Here is a 25,233-nt window from a genome sequence, read left to right as displayed (position 1 = left end):
TGTAGTGTAGCCTTCGTGTTTTTGCTGGTCATATAATATACAATAATTATGTGCAAGTTATTTTCATTTCTTTTCAAATTGACTATATTTTGGGATGCTAGTTGTTGCAACTCCATGTTTTTAAAAAGGCCAAAACATAAGAAAACGACAAAAGTAGTCAAAAAGTCTAATTCTACAATGAAACCTTTATTTAACTTTGAGGCTGTTTAAGTATTTTACGCGTAGGCCTAATTGATAAGTTCTCTGTGTTACATTTAATTTAATTACTACATAAATTTAATATAGTATGAATAATATAAAGAAAACATCACATTGACGAAAAAAGGCTAAAACAAAACGCAAACGGGGTGGGGTGGGGGTAATATGAAGGGGACTGCTGCTGGGGGGGGGGGGGGGGTGTCCGGGGCATACCCCCTGAAACTTGTGAACTCTATTTAAGACCTTTAGCATTCCATTTGTTTTAATTTTTCTCCCCATTTTTACAAGTATCATAAAATTAGTCAGTGGCTGAACGGGGGTTGCACACCCCCCCCGAGATTTTCTGCTGGGCTTGTTATGAAATAAATAACGCCAGTGTTTCTCACACATAAATAACACCAGTGTTTCTCAAAGACGGTTTGTTTTTCTAACATTTCCGGATAACAATTTGTTGTACATTGGTAATTCAATAATATGATGATAATGAACATGAAAGAAGCCTTCGACGCGGGAAAGTTAATTCAAAAACTAGTCCCGATTACCGAGGAGATTTGCCTATTATAAAATGAATTTAGAAGGTTTCGTTTGTTTTCACATTAAGTCTTAAAATACGATTATCTCTGCATACATCCCGACAAACATTTTTATTCAGTATGCACTGTGCTCTGCAAATGTATCAATTTGCAGATTCACAAAAATATTCATCACTTATTTAATAGTCAAATTTATGAAAGAAATGTTGTATAGAGCCGGTATTTACAAGCATAAATACAGTCTACTCTCGTTTAATAGTACAAGCACTGTTAATACAAATTCTGTTATAGAAAGTTATAGAAGTTATAGAAAACACAAAGCCTTGGTCCCGACTGTGCATGTATGTGCACAACGAATGGGACTGATGTTCCTCTTAATACAAATTCTGATAGGCCGGTCCGAACGACTTTGTATAAAAGAAAGTCGACTAAATATTCGTTTTGTTCTACACCAGAACTAATCTCAACGTTGAATTCGCTTGACTCACTAATTGACAACATGTAATTAGTCTGACTAATAGCAGCCAATCAATTCAAACCTTATGCTGGAAAACAGGTGCCATGCAGCAGGGTTGATGCGCAGGATTCTGGTGCGCAAGGCAAACGGGAAACGAGCGGTTACCAGCGTGTTCCTGTCCATGTTACCGGGGAACTGTTCAGAAAAAAAAAATAAGAACGGTGTTCATGTAGAAGTAGTCTGGATAGTTTCATTATGGCGAGAAAATAGTAAGCAAGCGACTTTTTACATGTTTGGTGTACATAGGCCCTATTGAATATTCATACCTTTATTGGTGTGCCAAATGCATCAGTCACGTTATGCCAGGACTGAGCGTCATCGCTGTACGTCACTCGGTACTCTGTCACCCATTGGTCGTCATCTTCGCGCCCCTGGGTGATCAAACCAGTGATGGTGACTGTGCCATTGAAGTCAACTTGTATCCATGTACTGACATCACCAAAGTCATGGACCCAGGCTCCAGCGTATCCTGTTGAACGAAATAACTCACATTTCTTACTGCATTCAACGGTATAGCCCTATTGCAGGAAATCTGGCTCGAATCTGAAGTTCGAGCGACTGCTATGTTTAAACAATCTCAGTTGCCGACAATCTTTGTACGAACCAAGGCTAGACGACTATTGGACTAGAGTACTAGCTTCTCCAGACCGACTACATTGTACATGTATAGGTTCAACCCTATATTAAAATTCCCATAGACACTAGTGCTGAATGCCCATAAAGAATGCCAACATTCTTTTTATAATACTCAGAACTCTCACATGTATTGATGCTGCACAGAAAAAATGATGATCAGCATGTCATTTTTCATTTTCTTTTCACTTTTTGGTGGATTGACCATTGACTTTTCGAGATATTCTCACACAAAGAAGATGACCCCTAGTTTCCCCAAAGCGGAAAAGTAGCACTGAAAATGTGTAATTGTTATTTATAATTCTAAATAAATTAGTGGATTTCTGCCCTTTTAATAGAATGAGCAGTACCTGCTTTTAATTTGAAGCAAAATTAACACTTGTTTATCTGTACTGGAGATTTCCAGATGTAAACAAAGCTTCTTTTTTTTTTCTTATAGTTCACCATGGAATAAAGTTCGAATGGTAACCGAAGCCCTGAATTTTGGCCATTATGTTTTTTTCTGTAGTTGGACTAGTTCTGGTTGAACCTAATAAGTTATCGCTTCCACGAAAATACACTATCGCAGATGCCAGAACAGCCTGTTTCTCTATACATGTATATTGTTCGTTACAGTTTTGCATTTAAGTATGAGCATGCCCCTAAAAGCTTCGGCTTCATGTTCTCATGATGTTTTAACTTTGCTTGTGATGGAAATAAAAGTGCACTTTCATCACATTTAAATTGACTTGCCTTGAGTATTCAGTCTTGCCCTTACTGGGGCATGGTCAGCGCGGTTTGACCAAACAGACGAAGCTGAGATGCTTTCATCCGGGATGCGACCATCTTCCATCCCAAGAGGTCCCTCCACAGAGCAAGAAGGGCTACCTGAGGAAAATGTGCGATCGTTCCGAGAACAGGTAAATTTTGTACCAATGTCCATTTTAATAAAAGAAAAATAACACTGGGTCTATTTGCCACCCGACTCAGGAACTATAGTAACGCAATGATATTGGGATGCAAACAGATACATGTGAATGCTTGCAATCTTAATGGCCAATTCCTCGCATAAGTGGACATGGCTGAGTGTGGAAGTTTTTCAAGGACTTCAAATAGAGTATTGAAGAATTCCCCTCGCAGTTCTAGTTTTCAATCAGTGATGGATCTACGAGGGGTTAGGGGATATACCCAGCGGCCTAGCTACAGGGGGGGGGGGGGGGCCTGGGGGCACGCGCCCCCCCCCAAAGTCGCGCCCCCAAGTCCCCCCCCCCCCCCCCCACTGGAAATATGGCATCCGGAGAAAAGCACAGCCGTATGAGTTACCATGACTAGCTGGAAGAACACAAAGTCCCCTTTTCCGCGATTTATTGCGTATGTCTTACCCCAACTCTTTTGTTTTCGTGAGTGGCTGTTTTTTGTAACGTCCCTTGGAAAGCGAATAGCGGTAGTTATTGTCTAATGTAGCCGTGATATACGTTTCCCCATGGGAAGATGTGTCCAAGCCCACCCCCACCTCCCCACTCTAGTTGATTTTATGGAGGCCGAGTGTCAGAAGAAAAACACTGTTTACCTTTCAGCACGGATGAAATTTTCTGGGCGCCCCTCCATGCATTGTTACCTCAAGCCCCCCCCCCCCCCCCACGCCTCTCTAGGATGAGAACCCTGGCTTCGCCGCTGGACATACCCGTAGTACGTTGCCTGCGAAACCCCTCCCGCCCTTGACAGCACCTGAGCCGAAAGTTAAATGCAACAGCAAGAACACAAAATGACTTACTGCTTTTTTTGTAGTACTTCAACATCTCTTCGTTGGTTGCAACTATGGAGTCATCGCACAATTCACACTGTTTGGTATCTTTGTTATATCTGAAGTATCTGCAGTATACTTCCGTGAGGCAGGCCGCGGCGCACCTGAGGTGAGATCCGCGTCGGCTTGACCGAATCACTCGATATTTGACGGTGCTGTTGTACTGTGAAGCAGCCGTGAATTCCGAAGATGTCACGGTAGGGGGATTACAGGCAGCTCCGCTCTGGACCACGCAAACGGCCAATAGAGCAGAACACCAAACAACATATGGGCCATATTGCTGAAACATGGGACAATTCATGTTGTTTCGCTTGTTCAGTTGTAAAATGCCTCGCGTGTTTCAGGAGAAACTATTTCACTCGGAGACTATGCTGCCAACGGCCGACGACATACGACCGTATACCACACGAGATGGGCAATTTGCGTAGACCTCTCATATAGGCGGGCAATGAAACGTAAGAGCTGACTTATCGATCGCCAATTGACTTGGTGTCGGTCAACAATAAATAACGATTATTATAAGCAATAATTTGGTCATTGAATTTACGCAGGCCGTAAGAAAGCAATATAAGCCATAATTTGGTCATTGAATTTAGAAAGCAATTACTGCGCGCCCCAGCCTTCTTTCATACATTTTGGCAACTGAACCAATAAACTTGCTCATAAAATGCGTGCACGGTTCAACGAGTAACGTTTACGGACGTTGTCAGCAATAATCGAACGCTTGTTACGGACCAGAATTTGGTCATACTAAATTTACGCAAGACTAAGAAAGCAATTACTGCGCTGCCCAGCCTTCTTTCATACGTTTTGGCGAACGAACTTGATCATAACGTGCGTGCACGGCTCAACGAGTATACGCTCACGTCACAGGCGTTGTCGCTCAACTACATGTATGCATAGGGCCTATGTCATGCGTATTGAAACTATTGCATATGTCTTGAAACTAAGCACATTTACATTGGACGGTGTTGCATTGTGAGACAACTGTGAGACATATCCGAAGATGTCACGGTAGGGATATTAGTGGCAGCCCTACCTCGGACCATGCAGATATATATACCTGGGCATGCCATAGCTGCATGACAAAAATATGAATCTAGCAGAATTAATATTGAAACACTTTGCTTTATTCGCCTCTTTATTGATTTTAACGCGTATAAGTTAAAAAAGTAATTTTGTTAGAAGTCCAGTTGACATGTCGGCTACACATTTTGATAATATGCTCAAAATAGATGAAACGATGAATCGATGAAGTATTTTTGCATCATTATAGCGTTGCGTCATCTGATATAATACTATATAATTCATTAAGAAAATTACATCACAATATTAATCATTAAGGCTGTACCGTTTAAATTATTTGAAGTAACAATTAATATATTTATCGACTATCGACTAAGACGCTACAGTGCCTCGTCAAATTCCTCTTTACGACAATCATGTTTTTTTTATATCGTGGTATGTATATTACAAAACTGTCAAACTACAATCTCAATGTTAAATATTACTCAGTAAGTCAAACCTATGATATTTTAGCCCTTTTCTTCAACTTCAATAGTCATTCATGAAGTTATTTTCTGCCCTTGTGAAAAACAAGTTATGAGCAAAATTTTAATATTTAAGTCCTATACAGCTTACAAAAAAACGCATTAGACAAATTATAATGAATATACCATATATACTCGTATCTGAACACTTTAATCAAAGTACATTCCTTCTGAGTATTTATACATTAACTTACATATAGGCATACATGTATAAGTATACTAATAAAATTAAACAGCTGTACTTCGTGAGTCAAACTCAGATCCTTTGTTCAACGGAAAACAGACCAAATTGAAGTTTAAAATATGCCTGTCATTTCAGGGTTGCATGTTTAATATACTCCTTCAACTCAATTTCTTATTTGCCAAGGGATCTTGCAATCTTAACACACCACCTAGCGGTGAAAATCCATCCCAGCCTGGTTCACAATAGATAGGTGACCGTCACATTCAAATCTAAAAATTTGAAATTTGAATTTTGGGATTTCAAATCCCAACCCTCGTACGAGTCCATAATTGATGCACGACAACAGATGGGCATTTAATAAAGATACTTGGTAGAACGCCTTGCACTTAAAAAAACCCCGCAATGAATATGTTAACGCAAAATTTGCAAAACTGAATGCCAACATATCCGAGTGTCAACGAATTTTTTCTCCAAAAAACCCCAACATTTTCGGAAATGGGCAGGATTCTGACCGCTTTGGATCATTTAATGTTTAGCCGGGTTTTTATCATTTTATTTTTAACCTGACCTAATGTTCGTCAGAATAGTCAGAATATTTCGGTACGGGAGCCAGACTAACACAATACCGACGCAGCCGCATTACTCACATGGAAAGAGAGGCAGGGTGAACAGCGCCCTCAACCGTTCACGCAAAATCAGTTTTTGTTTATCTAAATTCCGACGTTACGACACTTTAGCCAGTCTTATTATACTTTACATAGTAGAATTTCCTTTTTTTCTGTAATTCATTTTGTGTCCAAACTCAGTGCAGACCTACGGAATGACTGTGTTTTCGTAGTGGTGCGCACCTTCGTGAACGGCCGCCATCTTAGGCTTTTTGGTTGCCTTGGTAGTTGAACGTTTGGTGGATGCTCGAGGTGCTGACGCACGTGTTGTTGATTTACCAGACGGAACAGTGGATGCCCCAGTAGGTGATCCACAGCTTGTTGGTGTTGCTGTTATCTTCTTCAATTCGACTGTGGACAAAATACATACCGGAATGGGTTTAGTCACAGGTGTAGCGAATATCCTGAAGTTTTAATGTTACCTCTTGTAATCACAGTAAAATTCCCTTACTATCGTCCTTGATGTCAAAGTATATCGCATCGGAGTCATCAGGGGCAGGTGTGTGTGGATTTTTTGTTGCCTTCTTTGTTGAACGTTTAGTATATGCGTGAGGTGCTGACACACGTGTTGTTGACATCCCGGACGGCACAGTGGATGCCCCAGTAGCTGATTCACGGCTTGGTGTTGCTGATGGCATTGTCTTCTTCAATTGGACTGTGAACAAAACATCACAGGTTTAATTACAGAGGTGGTGGATATCATGAAATTATAATGGTATGTCTTGTTACCTCAGTAAAATTCCCTTACTATCGTCGTTGATGTTGAAGTATATCGCGTCGGTGTCATCAGTTGCATGTGTGTTGGGCGAGGTGCTACTATCCGGCCTCTTGTACTGCAGACAGCGTCTCCTGCACGTTCAAGAAAAGAGTATTAGACAATAAGTGCAAATGTATCAACATGTACCGCAAGGTCACAATATATACCGGCTATGTTTTTCTTTGTTTCATTTTTCTCTTTGAATAATTTTGGCCAACATGCATAATTAAACCAAGCGATTCTCCTTACCGAAAGTGTCTGGCACAAGTTATCAGCAAGGCAGCAGTCACAGTAAATATGACGCCAATGACGATTCCTACACCGACGAAGGCCGGATTCGATACACCACTTCCAGATGTATCGCCTTTCACTTGGCCGACTAGAAGAGATAACCATTATTAAATCTTCAAACTTCTTATACCAATTTAGATACTCAAAACTGCAATACTCATTTAAAATCATGTGCTGGGCTGGGCTACATGCACGCAGCGGTTATATTACAACCCTGTACAATACAATTACAATACAATTACATTTCAATGTGGCAATTTCGCAACACGAAATAGTATGAAATCCTCGTAAATTGATTTGATTATTAAACTGAGCGTAGGCTACACTTGTTAACTTTCCAATTCTTAAATAGGGTCCATGTATCAAGATGCCAGCATGACTCCCAGCTCGATCCCCAGCTCATCCGTTATTGCATTTCGTCCCTACATAATCTTAACTTCAAATCCATTTGGTCGAAGGGTTTGCATAACATTTCAAATTATCGGCATACACATAGAAGAGGATAAAGAGTTGCAGATTATGCTGTGAAGTAACACGAGTATTTCATTTTACCTGTGGGAATATCAAAATCAACTTCCTTCCAGGGTCCCGGTCCTACACGTGTGAACGCCCACAGCCTGAAGGAGTAGGACGCCCCCTGTAAAAGGCAATCAACTTCAACAGACTCTGCCGTGGTGTCGTCTGTTTGTATCATGGACCCAGATGCGTCACGCAGGTCGTACGTGTAGCCTGTGACGTCGCCGCCTCTTTTGCCGCAGGGAATGGGATGCCAATACACTCGGACGCTCTGATTGGACGGGAGAAACTTGTTGAATTCGGGAGCAGCCAATGGCACTGCAAGAAAAAGATTTCAATTGAAAGTCAAAAAAGAAATAAAGCTCTATCACACTACAGCTAGTAAAACCAAAATGCAATGAAACAGAAGCAATAATTTTGACAGAAGCGTAAAGCGACTGGTGTAAAACGCCCTCTTATGGTTATAATGCACTCGTACTAACCTCCTTCATCAGTCGTAACCGTCTTGCTCTTCAAGTAATTTGCGCCATCATTATTTGCTGGTACAACTTGCACACTGTACGTAGAGTACGCATGCATTGATGTGATGCTGATGTCACTGCCATTCACAACTGCTGCGCGAATCACTGCAGGATCGGTCCGTGGTTGACACTGCTCCAAGTTGAGAAGCTGGTAGCTAACGCGGTACGAGGTCAGAGGGCAAGGGTTGTCCTCGTTTCCAGCAGTTGTCCAAGAGGCCTTGATTTCATTGGTTGAGGGTTGGAGGTTAAGAGAATGGATTTCATCTGGAAGAGAGTAAAAATCAAAGTGCAATAGTGCATCTCTAAAAGGAATTTATAGCGAAATTAACGAAGACTTAAAAGAACTGCGATCGTGTCTCTCGGCTTAAAGCTTAACATACTGGATATCTGCGGAAACCAAAACAAGACATGGTCGTGAGTAAAAGGAACTTGTTTTGCGACATCACTCGGAACCTTGCAAATAAAATCATTCTGTATTTATTTGTGTAATTTAATTACACATTATTTTTTCAGTTTTTTACTAAATATACTAACATATCAATCCTATAATGTGGTAAACCACGCGGTTGTTTTTAATTTCGAGGAGAAACGCACAACCCTTTTATGCCTGGCCCATGCATGGGCTGAATGAAATGACCTGCAAAATGAAGTTGCTACTTACCTATTACGACTGTATCTTGGTGTGTCCAGTTTGTCCACAGACCAGCTCCTATGCGAGTATATGCTCGAACTCTGAATGAGTAAGTGGTGCACGGTGATAAATCGTGAAAGGTAACAGACAGTTTTGAGATGTTTCTCTTCTTGATAGAATTGACCTCCTCGTATGGGCCTGGATCTCTGAATCTGTACTCGTAGTGAGTGATATTGCCACGTCTACTGCCACAAGGGATGGGATCCCAGGAGAACGTGATGCTGTTATTGGATGCTGTACTTCGGATAACCGGTGCTGCAGTTGGTGCTGAAGGAAAACAAACAAACAAACGAACACCCCAACACCCCAACAAACAAACAAACAAACAACAAATAAGCTCAGTGCAGAGAATAAAGTGATTTTCGAATGAAATCCAACTCATTAAAGATTTTGTCTTAATTTTGTTCCAACTTTGGAATTGATAGAACGTATCTAATCAGCGGTATTTGGTACGCGTCACATCTGAGTAGGCTGATCGACCGACTAAAACCAACACTATTTCAATTTTAGATCAAATTCCCCGCTACGATATTGGCAGTATATTTTTAAATTAAATCAATATTTGAATAATTTCAATCCTTAAGGTTAGGCCCCTCCAAAAAAATTCGGTCTCTGGTCAGACCAAAGTTCCGGAATTGACGCGGCCACGCGGCTTTTTTTTTTTTTTTTTTTTTTTTCTTCAAGCTTGGATTGTACAGACAAGGTAGGTACTATTTTGCTTTTTTGGTGTCCTCATGTACATTGGTGTCCTCCATAATTTGCCTTGGTGCTTTCGATCATTTGCCTTGGTGCAATTTCCCATTCCTTGGTGCTCTTTGGTAAAAAAAATTGAGGAGGTGCGGAAATAGAGGGCACTGTTGGAGCTACCGCGGAACATTTTGGAAAAAAAAGATCGACGCGCATGATTAAAATCGACGCGCGCGCTGACCAGAGACCGACTTATTTTTTTTTGGCCTCACTGCAAACTACTTACTGTTTTCTTTTGTATCTATAACCATGGAATTTTCTTCACCATGTCCAGCTTCATTGATTGGCGCGACGGATACTCTGTACTTTGAGTAATACGCAGGTAGGTGGAGAGTAGCGTGAGTAGTGTCGACCGTTCCTACATCTGTTATGATTGGTGGGTTCTGCATGGTGCATCGGTCCATCGTGATGAGCTCATATGTTACACTGTAAGATGTCGCAGGGCAGGCTCCATCGGAGGAGGTCCAACGAACGTCGAATTCGTTTCGTTCACGTGAAATGACGTGGATGGATATGTCTGATACAGCATCTGGAACTGTATGGAATGAAGGCATAACAATATATTATAATATTTTCCCAGAAAAAACAGATTGGTAACTAACCATTTTTTTAATCGATTATCATTTGGGAGAATTGGAGGATGTCGATTTGAAAATCCAACGTACAGTCTTATTATCAATGTTTTTATCGTGTAATATACCCAGGTCCGTTAAACCTCGTGTAATACTCATCTCTTCTGTTAGGTATTGAACTAACTCGGAGACCCTTAATTACCAGCAGTGGCCGTTTGTTGATGCAAAGTTACTGATGGTCCTCCTCCTTCACTGGTGTATGCCTGCACAGCAAGAGTGTAATTTGTACAGGGTTCTAAACCTGTGTATGTCACTGACGTGGTTAAATCACCCCTTTTACCAAGTAGCCCATCGGGTCTAAACAAACGTGTCCTGTAGCCAGTAATGTTGCCACCTCTGCTTCCACAAGGGATGGGGTTCCATGTCCACGTGATGCTGTCAGTCGTTGCTGAACTGCTTTTGAATTCGGGTGGAATCTGTGGAACTAGTATATATAACAATTAACGTAGTCGAACTACAAGGAAAACAGCAGCAACACATCGGCAACAACATAGATAATAATAATAATAGTAATAAAAGTGGATATTTACAAAGCGCACGTATCCACCAGGACTGGTGCTCAAGGCGCTACATCATTATCACCCCTGCTCATTGGGTACATGAAACATTCCAAATACCATCTCAGCTCCCTGGGGAGTATACAGCTCGATGAAGCCTGTTAGGCGCAAGGAAGCTAATTCGATCACAATAACCATCTCTGCCCTCACAGGTACCTATTTACTCCTGAGTGGAGAGAAGCAATGAGTGACAAAGTGCCTTGCCGAAGGGCACACGCACTATGACCCCGCCAGGACTCGAACCCACAACCTGTAGCTTTACCCACAGACCACGAATCAGTTCCCTTAACCACGAGGCCACAGTACTCCAGATGGAGTATGTCTATGTAGCTACCGGATGAGATTTGTCAGTCATACTTGTTAATGAACGTATTATTACACGTTCATTTCGAATTATTTCGACTTTTCCCCTGAACGGCTTGATGTATCAAAGAGAGCCAAGGACTGGTAATCTTAAAAAAAACCACGAGCCCCGCACTAAGAGCAGGGAATGTCTAACTTTAACATAATTGAAATCGTTCAGCGTGCCATTGGGGATGCATATTCAGATCAAACATAAAAAAAATGGTGCCGAAATCGACAACTCCAGCACATAAAGAGAGGAACAATTATTGAAGAAGTTACAATAGGAGGTAGGTCTACCTGTTTCTCCAGTTGTAAATTGGGCTGAAGATGTCGTGCCGTTTCCAGCCTGATTTCGTGGTGTAATAGACACATTGTAAGTAGAGTAAGCCTTCAGTCCTCGCAGAGTGATGCTGGTGTTAGTGGTGGTCACCGATCCGCCATGTTGATGAACCTCCAGACACTGCTCCAGGTTTATGAGGTCAAAGGTCACCAAGTAGTCAGATGTAGGGCAGGGGTACTCTTGGCTAGTTCCAGGAACTTCCCACAACAGCGTGACTCCATTGTGACTGGTGCCCTGAACGGTCAGTCCGTCAACGGCATCTGGGACTTTAAAGAGAATAAATGCTCACGACTCATAACTTGGTCTCAAAATTGTCAGTTAAGACCATTTTTTTTTTAACTGCAAAGAAACATTTTGATAACAAAATGTTTATGTGCCACTAACAAAATTCCTGGAAGGTATCGATATCCAATTTTATTATGCAGTTAGAAATCTCCTTTTGTAAATAACATTCAAAGGAAACATACAACAGGAATAGACGAAGTTGTGTACCTTCTTCAAAAGACGCAAATATGGATTTGTAGCTAAATGGTCCGATGCCTTTGGTGGTTTCAGCAGCTACCTCAAATTCATACAGTGTACCACACAATGGCAGGTGTACAGATACAGAGTTGCCTTCAGTCCGTACTGCTTCAAGTTCCTGGTCACTCTCAACTGTCACGAACTTGTACACGTAATTCACAATCACCGTGCCGTTTGGACAGTTCACGGGTTGCCAAATGAACGTCCTAGAACGTTTTCCAATCGAATAAAAGGATACAACGTTCTGTGGTGCTAGGGACTCCGCTGTTGGGTCAGAAATAAATGGGTTAACAACTTTAAGGGCGGACCCAGCTTTTAAGCAAGGGGGGAGTTGAGTGAAGGCGTATACTGACAAGGGCGGATCCAGAGCACAATTTTTTTTGGGGGGGGCCAAAAAAAATTTGGGTCCCCCAAAAAAGTGGGTCAAAAAAATTACGGCGTGGGGTTCGGGGCCCTCTTAAGGGCCCCTAAAATATTTTGGATTGTAGATGCTCTGTGGTGCGATCTGAGGCAATTTCTGACCACTTTAACCAATTTTTTTTAGGAAAAGATTGTGGTGTACTCATTGCCTGCCTTTATTGCGATGTCACATAAAAAAAAAGTTGGTTTCGTTTTTTTTTTGGGGGGGGGGGCATGGCCCTCTTTGGCCCCCCCCCCCCTCGGATCCCCCTTGTATACTGAAGTCAATTTGAGAATACATTTAGAACTTTAGCATGCCATTAATTATTCTGTGTCCCCATTTTACTAGTATCACAACATTTATAGTCAGCAGCTGAACTTAGGGTGGGGGGGGGGGGGGTTGGAACTCCCGTTCTCTCTGTTTCCACTTTTGTTTATTGGTATAAGTATAGGTTCCCAACAACATTCGTATGGCCTTTGAAGAAGTAAAAGGAATGCAATATGTTTGTAAAGGGAAAAAACTCGTGGTTGGAAACCAGTGTAAACGCGAGACCACTGAGCAGGGTTATAAGTCGACATAACAAAGTCCACGCTTACCTAGGAATTCTGTGCAGGTTGTACCACACGATGCATTATTTCCATTAAATGGCAAACATTTTTCTGCTGTAGAAAATGAGAAAATGTTTGAGTTATTTGAGGTAAGCTCGTCACAAAACAGACCGACCGAAATAACTGAATTTTTGATTTTACTTCTCTGTGAAACAAGGGCAAATAAAGCGGCAGTTAATGATTCCCGTGAATCGTGGCGCGCAGACTCCGAAACACTCGCCCGTAGTTCTGTCTCGGTCTATACAGTGACAAATAAGACAGTCTTGTCCACGAGTGTTTATTTCACAGGATCAGATAAAAACACCATCAGAACAAAATTATTTTAATGCACTTTAGGCGAAAGCGAAAGAAAACATAGACAACGAAATGGTGCTACCTTGGCAGTTGATTCCGTCACACGCGACCCCGTCCATGCAGTGACATGTCTGTCCACAGTCTGCTCCGTAGAAACCATCACCACATGCTACGAAACAATCATGGTAGAAATCAAATGGGTTGATGGCAAGTGACGATAAATGAATGCAAACATTTTGAAATAATCACGTCTCTTGTTTTACACTGATGGGCGCGCTTTTTTGGTCGGCAACATAAAATCACTGTCGGTAAATAAGCCACCCAATGAAAAGGGGAATGGATGTATTACCAATTAACCATTATATTTAAGGATTAATAACAATGACACTAGACATGTACATATACTGTTAAATTTCCTGTTACTTACTTTCATTGCAGTCGATTCCTTGGTACCCTGCAGCACACGAGCAGCCATAAGGATCTGGTAAACAGAACAGCATCCCTGCACACGTAGGACCGCCTCCTAACTCAGGTGAGTCGCAACGAAAACTTCCGTTTTGGCCAAAGCAGTTGGTGCCTTTCGCTATATAGGAACGAAAACAATTCCTTCGTGTACATCGAAATTCACATAGTTTTCAAAATAATGGATTTTTCTATATAGGGCCAAATACTGAATTAAAGTCGTTTGGCGCTACAAAACAGCAGGTATATAGTTATTGAATTCGACAGTTTTCTAATTTAGTTTTAAAAAAAATATCTTCCAATAACGTTCCGGGGGAGGATAGTTCAAAAATCTGGAATTTTTATATAATCACGTATTCCGCAGAATTGGCCGCTGAATCCAGGCGGGCAAATGCAGTCTCCACTCCAGTCGTCACACATACCGCCATTGAAACAGACGGGGCAAACCCTGTCGCACGAGGGCGCATTCCATTTATCTTTTTGGCATGCTGTGAAAAGAATATACAAATTTAGAATATGCAGTGATTGAACAGGCTTGCAAAATATTTACATTTTGAGATATCTCACGTGGTTTAGGTCCACAGTTCGTGACTATTATAGTCACAATGTTTTTAGTCGAAAAACCGTACATGTGAATTTGTAAACACTGCTTTGGTTTTGTTCAAACTTTTTAAAAGATATAAAACATAATGAGCAAAAGTACCCCTGAAAATCAACCGCATGAGTGCCTGTTTTCCAGTGCTACGTTCCCCGGCAGAATGGACCTCGTAAACCCCGCTGTCTGAGAGAGTTACATTTGCAATGTCAAAGTTAAAACTGTCCCTTTGGTGCAGGTATGGTGCACTGCCGTCCTTTCTCCAGCGAGTGTTGGTACGGTATGGGTCTGTTGCAGTGACAGTCAGATTGACTGCATCTCCCCGGTTTGCGGTCCGACTCACTCGGGTAGGGAGGAAGTCAGCTGTGTATAAAATTGATAAATAGAGATAGTTAGAAGACTTAATCGACTTCCGAAACAACGTCTAAAACACCGCCCTGCAGGCTACGTCTCTTAAGCTTTTTATCACTCATCGAAATTTGCCCCTAATACGGCTATAATGTGCGCCAAAGTGACCGGGGTGAGACGGCAAGATAGTGTTTCCTCTACCAAATCGGACAATAGCAAATTTTAAGCCCACAAGAAGATCTTGACCTATCTAAGCGTTTTAAAAAATGTCATTGCTATTTTAAATAAAACACGCTCGGAATGAAAAAAAATCACACACCACCTACATGTTCAAAACCAAACATTCGCACCGTCGTCTACACGTTGGAAAACCAAACGTCATTATCCCATCTTCACAATGTCAACACTAAGATGGTGACAATGTTTTCAAACGTGTAGGTTGTGATATGACTTTTTTCGAACGTTGAGATGAATGATATTGATGATATTACAAAATAATACCATCTACAAAACAAAAACATAAAAATTTTCCCGCCACGGCTAGTACCATTACATTCACAACATATATACATAAATAATGAAAGGTTTGCGGAAACACCATGTGCGAATAATTTCTCAACTAAGAGAATGGTTCTGAAAAGAACCAGAGGTATAAATTCGACGTTCCGGTCAGTATGCTCTGACCGTCTTCAGGAGAGTGCCTAAACTCTAAGAAAGTGAATACTTAAGTAGCAAAAGGCGAAGTCAATGAAGTGAGAAGTTGCATCCTGTAAGGATGCCAAGTAGGCAGGATCCTAGAACAAGCTTGGTGCCCACTGAAGTGGAACAGTAGGGTTGCAGTGTCAGCAGAGGGAGGACCTAGGGTATAGGAGACCCATCAGTCTAAGGAGGTAGCTGAGGACCTAGGGTATAGGAGACCCATCAGTCTGGAGAAGTGGGGAGCCAGATGTCGTTGAGGTGACATCATACCATACTTTCAACCCTACTGTTCCACTTCAGTGGGCACCAAGCTTGTTCTAGGATCCTGCCTACTTGGCATCCTCACAGGATGCAACTTCTCACTTCATTGACTTCGCCTTTTGCTACTTAAGTATTCACTTTCTTAGAGTTTAGACACTCTCCTGAAGACGGTCAGAGCATACTGACCGGAACGTCGAGTTTATACCTCTGGTTCTTTTCAGAACCATTCTCTTAGCTGAGAAATTATTCGCACATGGCGTTTCCGCAAACCTTTCATTATACTGACCGGAACGTCGAGTTTATACCTCTGGTTCTTTTCAGAACCATTCTCTTAGCTGAGAACTTATTCGCACATGGCGTTTCCGCAAACCTTTCATTATTTAGTATCTCCACCATGCAAAGCCTCAAATCTTACTTAACATATATACAGCTCAAGGCAGCTATAGAATTGAGGCTACGGGAAATGAATTTGGGTGCGACCAATAAGCCTAGCCTTAGTTTGCATCGCGTTGTAACTCCGTAGTTCATTTCATTTCTCTGAGAACAAATGTAGTTTTGTAATCTGGTGCCATTAAACTTACCGGTTTTGCTCATGATGACAGTACCAATGCTGATGTTAGGCCTACCCCTTCCCGTCATAACGGCTCTACAGGCGAAGGCTCCAATCCTAGTCTTTCCTCCAGGCGCTGGCAATAGAAGAATAGAGATCTTACCTCCTGTAGATGACGAATGCGTTTCCAAATAGTAGTGGACTGAAGGTAGCCCTAACTGGTCGTTTATGTTATCGAAGCTTGTGTAGGTTGTTCGAGCGAAGGACAGCGTAGCATTACCGCCATGTAGATAGCCGGCGATGTAGGTGTCTTCGCTGTAGATATCAATACGGGGCTTGGTGATACAGGTGAAATCAACGAAGGCTGAAACACCTGCAGGGCAAGCAAAGTGAGAAAAAAATACAGAACGGTGGCATGCTGTGTATATTTTTTGAGTACCATCACTTTTACCCTTTAATAATAATTTCCACTTTGTGGATGTATCATACGACCTCCATTTCAAATCTATATGTACAAGGTTTATGCTAATGACCTTTTATTTTGCTGTGTCCAGAACTAATTTCATTTCGGGAAGAAAATTTGCTCGACAGATTTATTATTTTCATTTTATATTTACTGATTGGTCATTATTTTCAATCTGTGTGTTTCTCTGGTGTTGTAAGACATCGCAGTCATTCTGTTTTCTGTAGGGGTGACCGGTGGTGGCGTAACAATAAGACCTTGACTTTCTTAAAACTGAACAAAACCTCAACAGATAATACACATGCGCCAATTTTGTTGATCACTTATTGTACTTTAATACTTCAATAACCGCCCTAGCATTCATTCAATTCCATGGTGACTCAGTTATCTTTCCCTCATAATCATTTTTGAATTAAAAAGACATGCAAACCATTCGAAAACTTACTTTTGCATTGTCCAAGAAATAGCAACAATTGCCAAGCGAGTTGGAGACGAACTTCCATGATCCCCGCCATGTTGTCAAGCTCACCATCCAAACTGCGCTGTAAACCTGATTTTAATTATTATTAATGCTTTCATTTTCATGGTTGAAGGAAGTCTATAATGCATATTAAGGGAGAAGGAAGTGAATTATATTATTGTTTTTAGTAAGATTCAATTTGTTCAAGGCTGTAGAAGAAAAAAAAATGTCAGCAATTTTTGGTTGCCAGCTTCCTCTTTACCTAAAACGTGATAATCTGTCACTGACAATGTGCAATACATGTATTTTTAGTTGACTTATGACCTTGATTGAATGCATTGTGGTCGCGTTGTAGAGAGCTTTGGCGGATCCAGGAGGGGCGGAGCATGGGGGGGGGGGTTGAAACCTCCCCGATTTGCTTAGTACCCCTCTTAGCCACGCCCCCGTCTTCGAAAAAAGTTCCAGATGTACAATAGTCTGACTTTAATACGGACAATTGAGAATTAAGGCTGTATCATGAATTTTTGGACATACACTACCGGTATTAAGTTTTCTCGATCAGCCCCAATCAGAAAAGAAGGCTTTGTTAAAACACCGAAATGGCTTTTTAATATTTAATCCTAAATTTATTGAAACGTCGGAAGTTCACTATTTGTATGTTTCCGACCAAGTCTCAAGCTTGTTTTGAAATCCACATCTATATATACTGAAGTATCTGTCGGACTCAAACTTGAACTTGGACGTCAGTTTTGTGGCATTTTATGATAAATATTCCTGTGCATGCATGACCTGAAAAACAGTTCTGAAGGAAGTAATTTTCATTTTTTTCAGATTCATTATCTTAAATCAAAGCTCGTTACGTGACAAGCGGGGAAAACCATTTCGCTTGATAACCATCAGAGTTCCTTGTCACTAGTAGGCCTCAACGGAAATTGTCCTTTCAATTGGACTGTAATGATGAAACCAGTAATGACACAAAATTCTAATATTAGCCATGTCCGATGCGGTGTAGTCTGAAATGTGGACTCTATGAAATACGGACGCATTGGTTGTATTGCGCATGCCTCAGTGAACAATCAGGACAGTGAGGTCACGTATGAGCGTTTGAGTTCATCAAGGGTAAAATAGGCCCGAGTTCATAGGAGCCCAAATTTCATATGACACTGGAACAGGCCCGGGCTTACGTCCCCGAACCCGTAGCCGCAAAAACTTGATTCAGACAAAGCCATCAGGCGCGGATCCAGAAGGCCCTCCCCCCCAGCTCTGTTTTTGTCCCATAGAAATTCAATAAAAATAATGCTACCCCCCCCCCCCCATTCTGACGCTCCAAAACAGTTATACATGTACTGGTATAAATATACGCCTGTGCACAAAATACGGACAGAGCCAGCTGGGTTACGGGGATATCTGCACACAATTCTGTAATATGGTGTTAATAATCGTCGGATTTGAAGAGCGCCCCCATTGATTTTACGGAGCCAAGTGTCCAGATAAAAACCCTGTATACATTGCAGCAATGATTTGCTGATGACCCCCCCCCCCCCGCTAAAAAAATCCTGGATCCGCCCCTGGCCATGACTTAAGGTTTGTGAGAAGTGGTCATGAAAATCTGGACGCATTACATATTTTGTAGTGTAGCCTTCGTGTTTTTGCTGGTCATATAATATACATTATGTGCAAAGTTAATTTCATTTCTTTTCAAATTGACTATATTTTAGGATGCAAGTTGTTGCAACTCCATGTTTTTAAAAAAGGCCAAAACATAAAAAACGACAAAAGTAGTCAAAATGACTAATTCTACAATAAAACGCTTTATTAAACTTTGAGGCTGTTTAAGTATTTTACGCGTAGGCCTAATTGATAAGTTCTCTGCAGGTGTTACATTAAATTCAATTACTACATAAATTTAATATAGTATGAATAATATAAACAAAACATAACATTGACGAAAAAAGGCCAATACAAAACGGAAACGGGGTGGGGTGGGGGTGGGGGTAATACGAAGGGGACTGCTGCGGGGGGGGGGGGGGGTGTCCGGGGCATGCCCCCTAAACTTGTGAACTCTATTTAGGACCTTTAGCATTCCATTTGATTAAATTTTTTCTCCCCATTTTACACGTATCATAAAGTTAGTCAGTGGCTGAACGGGGGTTGCACCCCCCCCCCCCCGAGATTTTCTGCTGGGCTTGTTATGAAATAAATAACGCCAGTGTTTCTCACACATAAATAACACCAGTGTTTCTCAAAGACGTTTTTTTTTCTAACATTTCCGGATAACAATTTGTTGTACATTGGTAATTCAATAATATGATGACAATGAACATGAAAGAAGCCTTCGACGTGGGGAAGTTAAGTTCAAAAACTAGTCCCGATTTCCGAGGAGATTTGCCTATTATAAAATGAATTTAGAAGGTTTCGTTTGTTTTCACATTAAGTCTTAAAATACGATAATCTCTGCATACATCCCGACAAACATTTAAAATACGATAATCTCTGCATGCATCCCGACAAACATTTTTATTCAGTATGCACTGTGCTCTGCAAATGTATCAATTTGCAGATTCACAAAAATATTCATCACTTATTTAATAGTCAAATTTATGAAAGAAATGTTGTATAGAGCCGGTATTTACAAGCATAAATACAGTCTACTCTCGTTTAATAGTACAAGCACTGTTAATACAAATTCTGTTATAGAAAGTTATAGAAGTTATAGAAAACACAACGCCTTGGTCCCGACTGTGCATGTATGTGCACAACGAATGGGACTGATGTTCCTCTTAATACAAAATTCTGATAGGCCGGTCCGAACGACTTTGTATAAAAGAGAGTCGACTAAATATTCGTTTTGTTCTACAGCAGAGCTAATCTCAACGTTGAATTCGCTTGACTCACTAATTGACAACATATAATTAGTCTGATTAATAGCAGCCAATCAATTCAAACCTTATGCTGCAAAACAGGTGCCATGCAGTGGGGTTGATGCGCAGGATTCTGGTGCGCAAGGCAAACGGGAAACGAGCGGTTACCTGCGTGTTGCTATCATTGTTACCAGGGAACTGTTCAGAAAAAAATAAGAACGGTGCTCATGTTGTAGAACTTCGGATAGTTTCATTATGGCGTGAAAATAGTAAACAAACGACTTTTTATTTTTTTGGGGTACATATAGTAAATATTCATATACCTTTATTGGTGTGCCAAATGCATCAGTCATGTGATGCCAGGACTGAGCGTCATCGCTGTACGTCACTCGGTACTCTGTCACCCATTGGTCGAGATCTTCGCGCCCCTGGGTGATCAAACCAGTGATGGTGACTGTGCCATTCAAGTCAACTTGTATCCATGGACTGACATCACCACTGTCATAGGCCCAGGCTCCAGCGAGTCCTGTTGAACGAAATAACTCACATTTCTTACTGCATTCAACGATACAGATCTATCGCAGGAAATCTGGCTCGAATCTGAATTCGAGCGACAGCGATGTTTAAACGGGGTCCGCTCATAAATCCGACGCTCATAGGTCCGACGCCTCATACGTCGGACGCCTCATAGCTCCGACGCCTCGTAAGTCCGACAAATTAAACGCCTCGTTTTTCCGTTGTCGGACTTATGAGGCGTCGGACTTATGAGGCGTCGGACCTATGAGGCAGAATAAATAAATGTTATGCCTCATAAGTCCGACGCCTCATTAGTCCGAAATTTCGGACTTATGAGGCGTCGGACCTATGAGGCGTCGGACTTATGATACGGCCCCGTTTAAACAATCTCAGTTGCCGACAATCTTTGTACGACCCAACAACGCTAGACGACTGTTGGACTAGCGTACTAGCTTCTCCAGACCGACTACATTGTACATGTATAGGTTCAACCCTATATTAAAATTCCCATAGACACTAGTGCTGAATGCCCATAAAGAATGCCAACATTCTTTTTATAATACTCGGAACTCTCACATGTATTTATGCTGCACAGAAAAACGACGATCAACATGTCATTTTTCATTTTCTTTTCACGTTTTGGTCGATTGACCATTGACTTTTTGAGATATTCTCACACAAAGAAGATGACCCCTATTTTCCCCAAAGCGGAAAAGTAGCACTGAAAATGTGTAATTGTTATTTATAATTCTATATCAATTAGTGGATTTCTGCCCTTTTAATAGAATGAGCAGTACCTGCGTTTAATTTGAAGCAAATAAATATTAACACTTGTTTATCTGTACTGAAGATTTTCATAAGTAAACAAAGCTTTTTATGTTTTTTTTCTTATAGTTTACCATGGAATAAAGTTCGAATGGTAACCGAAGCCCCGATGACCTTTGGCCACAGTGTTCTTTTTTTTCTGCGGCTGAACTTTCTGGTTGAACCTAACTTCCCGAAGCAACACTATCGCAGATGCCAGAACAGCCTGTTTTTCTATATATTCTTCGGTACAGTTTTGCATTTAAGTATAAGCATGCCCCTAAAAGCTTCGGCTTCATGTTCTCATGTGCGTTAACTTTGCTTTTGATGCAAATAAAACTGCTCTTTAAATTGAAATTGACTTGCCTTGAGTATTCAGTCTGGCCCTGACTGGGGCATGGTCAGCGCGGTTAGACCAAACAGACGAAGCTGTGATGCTTCCATCCGGGATGCGACCATCTTCCATCCCGAGAGGTCCTTCCACAGAGCAAGAAGGGCTACCTGAGGAAAATGTGCGATCGTTCCGAGAACAGGTAAATGTTGTACCAATGTCCATTTCAATAAAAGAAAGATAACACTGGGTTTATTTGCCACCCAACCTCGTCCCCAGGGTGTCGAGCAGTATGCGCCCATCACTACCTGCTCACCCTGGTATTGGATCAATTGCATGTGCACTGAAGATGGAGGGCTAAGGGGGGGGGGGGGCGCACCCCCCAAAAAAATACCAAATCGCGCCCCCCAGTCGCCCCCCCCCCCCCCACTGGAAATATGGCATCCGGAGAAAAGCACAGCCGTATGAGTTACCATGACTAGCTGGAAGAACACAAAGTCCCTTTTCCCGCGATTTTGTGCGTATTTTTTACCCCAACTCTTTTGTTTTCGTGAGTGGCTGTTTTTTTTAACGTCCCTTGGAAAGCGAATAGCGGTGGTTATTGTCTAATGTAGCCGTGATATACGTTTCCCCATGGGAAGATGGTGTCCAAGCCCCCCCCCCCCCCACTCCCCCCACTCTAGTTGATTTTATGGAGGCCGAGTGTCAGAAGAAAAAACACTGTTTACCTTTCAGCACGGATGAAATGTTTTGGGTGCCACTCCATGCATTGTTACCTCAAGCCCCCCCCCCCCACGCCTCTCTAGGATGAGAACCCTGGACATACCCGTAGTACATGGCCTGCGAAACCCCTCCCGCCCTTGACAGCACTTGAGCCGAAGGTTAATCGGCCCCGTTAATACCTTTTAAATGCAACAGCAAGAACACTGGCAAAATGACTTACTGCTTCTTTTGCTTTTGTAGTACTTCAACATCTCTTCGTTGGTTGCAACTATGGAGTCATCGCACAATTCACACTGTTTGGTATCTTTGTTATATCTGAAGTATCTGCAGTATACTTCCGAGAGGCAGGCCGCGGCGCACCTGAGGTGAGATCCGCGTCGGCTTGACCGAATCACTCGATATTTGACGGTGCTGTTGTACTGTGAAACAGCCGTGAAATCCGAAGATGTCACCGTAGGGGGATTACAGGCAGCTCCGCTCCGGACCACGCAAACGGCCAATAGAGCAGAACACCAAACAACATATGGGCCATATTGCTGAAACATGGGACAATTCATGTCGTTTCGCTTGTTCAGTTGTAAAATGCCTCGCGTGTTTCAGGAGAAACTATTTCACTCGGAGACTATGCTGCCAACGGCCGACGACATACGACCGTATACCACACGAGATGGGCAATTTGCGTAGACCTCTCATTTATAGGCGGGCAATGAAACGCAAGAGCTGACTTATCGATCGCCAATTCACTTGGTGTCGGTCAACAATAAATAACGATTATTATAAGCCATAATTTGGTCATTGAATTTACGATGGCCGTAAGAAAGCAATATAAGCCATAATTTGGTCATTGAATTTACGCAGGCCGTAAGAAAGCAATTACTGCGCGCCCCAGCCTTCTTTCATACATTTTGGCAACTGAACTTGCTTATAAAATGCGTGCACGGTTCAACGAGTAACGTTTACGGACGTTGTCCGCAATAATCGAACGCTTGTTACGGACCAGAATTTGGTCATTAAATTTAAGCACTGTACTCAGAAAGCAATTACTGCGCTGCCCAGCCTTCTTTCATACGTTTTGGCAAACTAACTTGTTCATATGTGCGTGCACGGCTCAACGAGTATACGCTCACGTCACAGGCGTTGTCACCATAGAGCTACATGTATATTAAATTACTAGAGCGCTAACTTCGTGTACAAAGTAATGCCTGCTGGGCGCATCCATGTTTGTGCACAAAACTATGGAGACCTAGAAATTGTGTACGGCTTTTGTACGGCTGTTTGCATATCTGCGTTTGTATTCCATACCGGTGCGTTACCGAAGCCAATACGCCCAAAACCGAAACGCACGATCAGCAAATGAGCGTGTCATTTTGCTCTACGCAAACAGCGCAACGCGTGCGCGTTCGCTGCAGATATTTTTTGCCGTAACGTTTTTTTGAACCGTCATGACGCGCTTAAGTTTTTTGCTTATGTTCTACTTGCGCTTTGCATGTAGAGTACACTTTCAAAATTCAATCCAACTATGTTCTACAAACACGCACATGAATACAAAATGTCTGCGCCCAGGACGGCTTCAAAGCGTCTCCTCCGCGCGCGGAAAGACGAGTTAGCGCTCTATGGTTGTCACTCAACTACATGTATGCATAGGGCCTATGTCATGCGTATTGAAACTATTGCATGTGTCTTGAAACTAAGCACATTTACATTGGACGGTGTTGCATTGTGAGACAACTGTGAGACAAATCCGAAGATGTCACGGTAGGGATATTAGTGGCAGCCCTATCTATGCTTAGTCTGAGTATCACCCGTTCTATTACATAGACTAATCTATGCTTGGACCACGCAGATATACATGGGCATGCCATAGCTGCATGACAAAAATAGGAATCTAATAGCGACTCTGCTCTATAACAGCACGTAGTGGATTAGCCCTTTTCTATGGCCACGACATGCTGGCACAAAGTTCCAGGCTGTTTCAATCAATAGGCTTGCTTTATGACAACGACGTAACCATATTTATACAAGGCCTGAATAAACCCCCGTCATCTCATTGGTGGGTCGTTGATCACGTGTCATTGAAATGCAGTCGACTCTCGTTAATACAAACTTGTTCGGACCTAGATAAAGTGTTTGTTATATCAGAATTTTGTATTAAGAGGAACATCAGTCCCATTTTTCACTGTGCACATAAATACACAGTCGGGATCAAGGCTTTGTGTTTGCTATAACCAGAATTTATATCAACGGTGTTTGTAGTGACGAGAGTCAACTGTATTTGTCCCAGTACAATTCTTTTAGAAGTTCCATTCCGGAAATGCACATTACATGTATTACAGAGTAGTTGTCACCCTTTATTGTTAGTGCTGTAACGCAGCTCTGATAACTCTGATGCTGTACTTACATAGTTGCCAATTAGGCCAAGTTCGGGCAAGGACCATTAGTCGACTAGTGGTTGATTTGTGACGTACCTTACGCCTGCGCACTGATAGCAACGTGCAAACGCCTCTAGTCAAACGCTCGCAAAACTTCTGGATCCTGGCTCTCTGCTAGCGTTATGAATGCGCGCGGCTATTGGTTACCAGTGAAGCAACCAACCCCAGTAGGCTGGTTCCTAATAGTCGACTAGCGTAGTCAACCACCGTTGACTAGACAGAGTCGGGGCAAACGTTAGTTAACCATTGGTCAACTATAGTCCTTGCGCGAACTTGGCCTCAGATGACGAGGATTTATTCATCAGGCGTTGAACATTGTATATAACACTGATGAATTATTTACATGTACATTCGTTCAATGGAAAGAATTCTAATTTCATTCGGTTACAAATGGAATGTTCCATTCCACTCAACTTCGCCTCGTGGAATGGAACATTCAAACTGTCA

At 41.9% G+C, this 25,233-nt stretch overlaps 4 protein-coding genes across 4 annotated transcripts; all 4 read right to left on the bottom strand.

The window, feature by feature from the left end:
- Positions 1 to 531: 531 nt before the first annotated feature.
- Positions 532 to 3,965, bottom strand: LOC119736641 (retinoschisin-like). Its single transcript, XM_038210657.1, has 4 exons — positions 3,635 to 3,965; positions 2,614 to 2,748; positions 1,515 to 1,717; positions 532 to 1,383 (listed from the first exon to the last, which is right to left on the bottom strand). The coding sequence occupies exons 1-4, from the start codon at positions 3,963 to 3,965 to the stop codon at positions 1,246 to 1,248; spliced, it is 807 nt and encodes a 268-aa protein (XP_038066585.1). The 3' UTR covers positions 532 to 1,245.
- Positions 3,966 to 6,211: 2,246 nt separating this feature from the next.
- LOC119736640 lies at positions 6,212 to 7,954 on the bottom strand. Its single transcript, XM_038210656.1, has 5 exons — positions 7,664 to 7,954; positions 7,070 to 7,199; positions 6,812 to 6,912; positions 6,515 to 6,718; positions 6,212 to 6,414 (listed from the first exon to the last, which is right to left on the bottom strand). Exons 1-5 carry the CDS (start codon positions 7,803 to 7,805, stop codon positions 6,212 to 6,214), a joined length of 780 nt encoding a protein of 259 aa, XP_038066584.1. The 5' UTR covers positions 7,806 to 7,954.
- A 150-nt stretch (positions 7,955 to 8,104) lies between these two features.
- LOC119736639 (angiopoietin-1 receptor-like) lies at positions 8,105 to 17,177 on the bottom strand. The gene is made up of 13 exons (XM_038210655.1): positions 17,108 to 17,177; positions 16,231 to 16,572; positions 14,450 to 14,704; positions 14,100 to 14,234; positions 13,712 to 13,867; positions 13,367 to 13,453; positions 13,132 to 13,222; positions 11,953 to 12,188; positions 11,418 to 11,726; positions 10,361 to 10,642; positions 9,813 to 10,121; positions 8,810 to 9,106; positions 8,105 to 8,412 (listed from the first exon to the last, which is right to left on the bottom strand). Exons 1-13 carry the CDS (start codon positions 17,175 to 17,177, stop codon positions 8,105 to 8,107), a joined length of 2,877 nt encoding a protein of 958 aa, XP_038066583.1.
- A 2,459-nt stretch (positions 17,178 to 19,636) lies between these two features.
- LOC119736638 (retinoschisin-like) lies at positions 19,637 to 22,914 on the bottom strand. Its single transcript, XM_038210652.1, has 4 exons — positions 22,578 to 22,914; positions 21,670 to 21,804; positions 20,307 to 20,509; positions 19,637 to 20,181 (listed from the first exon to the last, which is right to left on the bottom strand). The coding sequence occupies exons 1-4, from the start codon at positions 22,912 to 22,914 to the stop codon at positions 20,044 to 20,046; spliced, it is 813 nt and encodes a 270-aa protein (XP_038066580.1). The 3' UTR covers positions 19,637 to 20,043.
- Between the last annotated feature and the right edge of the window lie 2,319 nt (positions 22,915 to 25,233).

The sequence above is a fragment of the Patiria miniata genome, unplaced genomic scaffold (genome assembly GCF_015706575.1).
Source record: "Patiria miniata isolate m_02_andy unplaced genomic scaffold, ASM1570657v1 HiC_scaffold_3, whole genome shotgun sequence".
Taxonomy (NCBI): Eukaryota; Metazoa; Echinodermata; class Asteroidea; order Valvatida; family Asterinidae; genus Patiria; species Patiria miniata.
Note: the sequence above shows the minus strand (reverse complement) of the source record. Positions and strands in the feature narration are given on the sequence as shown.

What these genes read in the sequence shown, in the direction of transcription:
- LOC119736641 (XM_038210657.1), bottom strand. Translation starts at nt 3,965, where the DNA reads ATGAATTGTCCCATGTTTCAGCAATATGGCCCATATGTTGTTTGGTGT. An exon ending in GAAGTACTACAAAAAAAGCA is followed by an intron (nt 2,749 to 3,634) that starts GTAAGTCATTTT and finishes CATTTTCCTCAG; the next exon opens with GTAGCCCTTCTTGCTCTGTG. An exon ending in GGCAAGACTGAATACTCAAG is followed by an intron (nt 1,718 to 2,613) that starts GCAAGTCAATTT and finishes TTCGTTCAACAG; the next exon opens with GATACGCTGGAGCCTGGGTC.
- LOC119736640 (XM_038210656.1), bottom strand. Translation starts at nt 7,805, where the DNA reads ATGATACAAACAGACGACACCACGGCAGAGTCTGTTGAAGTTGATTGC. An exon ending in TGATTTTGATATTCCCACAG is followed by an intron (nt 7,200 to 7,663) that starts GTAAAATGAAAT and finishes TATCTCTTCTAG; the next exon opens with TCGGCCAAGTGAAAGGCGAT. An exon ending in CTTTGACATCAAGGACGATA is followed by an intron (nt 6,415 to 6,514) that starts GTAAGGGAATTT and finishes TTTTGTCCACAG; the next exon opens with TCGAATTGAAGAAGATAACA.
- LOC119736639 (XM_038210655.1), bottom strand. Translation starts at nt 17,177, where the DNA reads ATGGCGGGGATCATGGAAGTTCGTCTCCAACTCGCTTGGCAATTGTTG. An exon ending in TGCCCTTGTTTCACAGAGAA is followed by an intron (nt 12,189 to 13,131) that starts GTAAAATCAAAA and finishes AAAACGTTCTAG; the next exon opens with GACGTTCATTTGGCAACCCG. An exon ending in CCAAGATACAGTCGTAATAG is followed by an intron (nt 8,413 to 8,809) that starts GTAAGTAGCAAC and finishes ACTCTCTTCCAG; the next exon opens with ATGAAATCCATTCTCTTAAC.
- LOC119736638 (XM_038210652.1), bottom strand. Translation starts at nt 22,914, where the DNA reads ATGAATTGTCCCATGTTTCAGCAATATGGCCCATATGTTGTTTGGTGT. An exon ending in GGCCAGACTGAATACTCAAG is followed by an intron (nt 20,510 to 21,669) that starts GCAAGTCAATTT and finishes TTCGTTCAACAG; the next exon opens with GACTCGCTGGAGCCTGGGCC. An exon ending in CATTTGGCACACCAATAAAG is followed by an intron (nt 20,182 to 20,306) that starts GTATATGAATAT and finishes TTTTCTGAACAG; the next exon opens with TTCCCTGGTAACAATGATAG.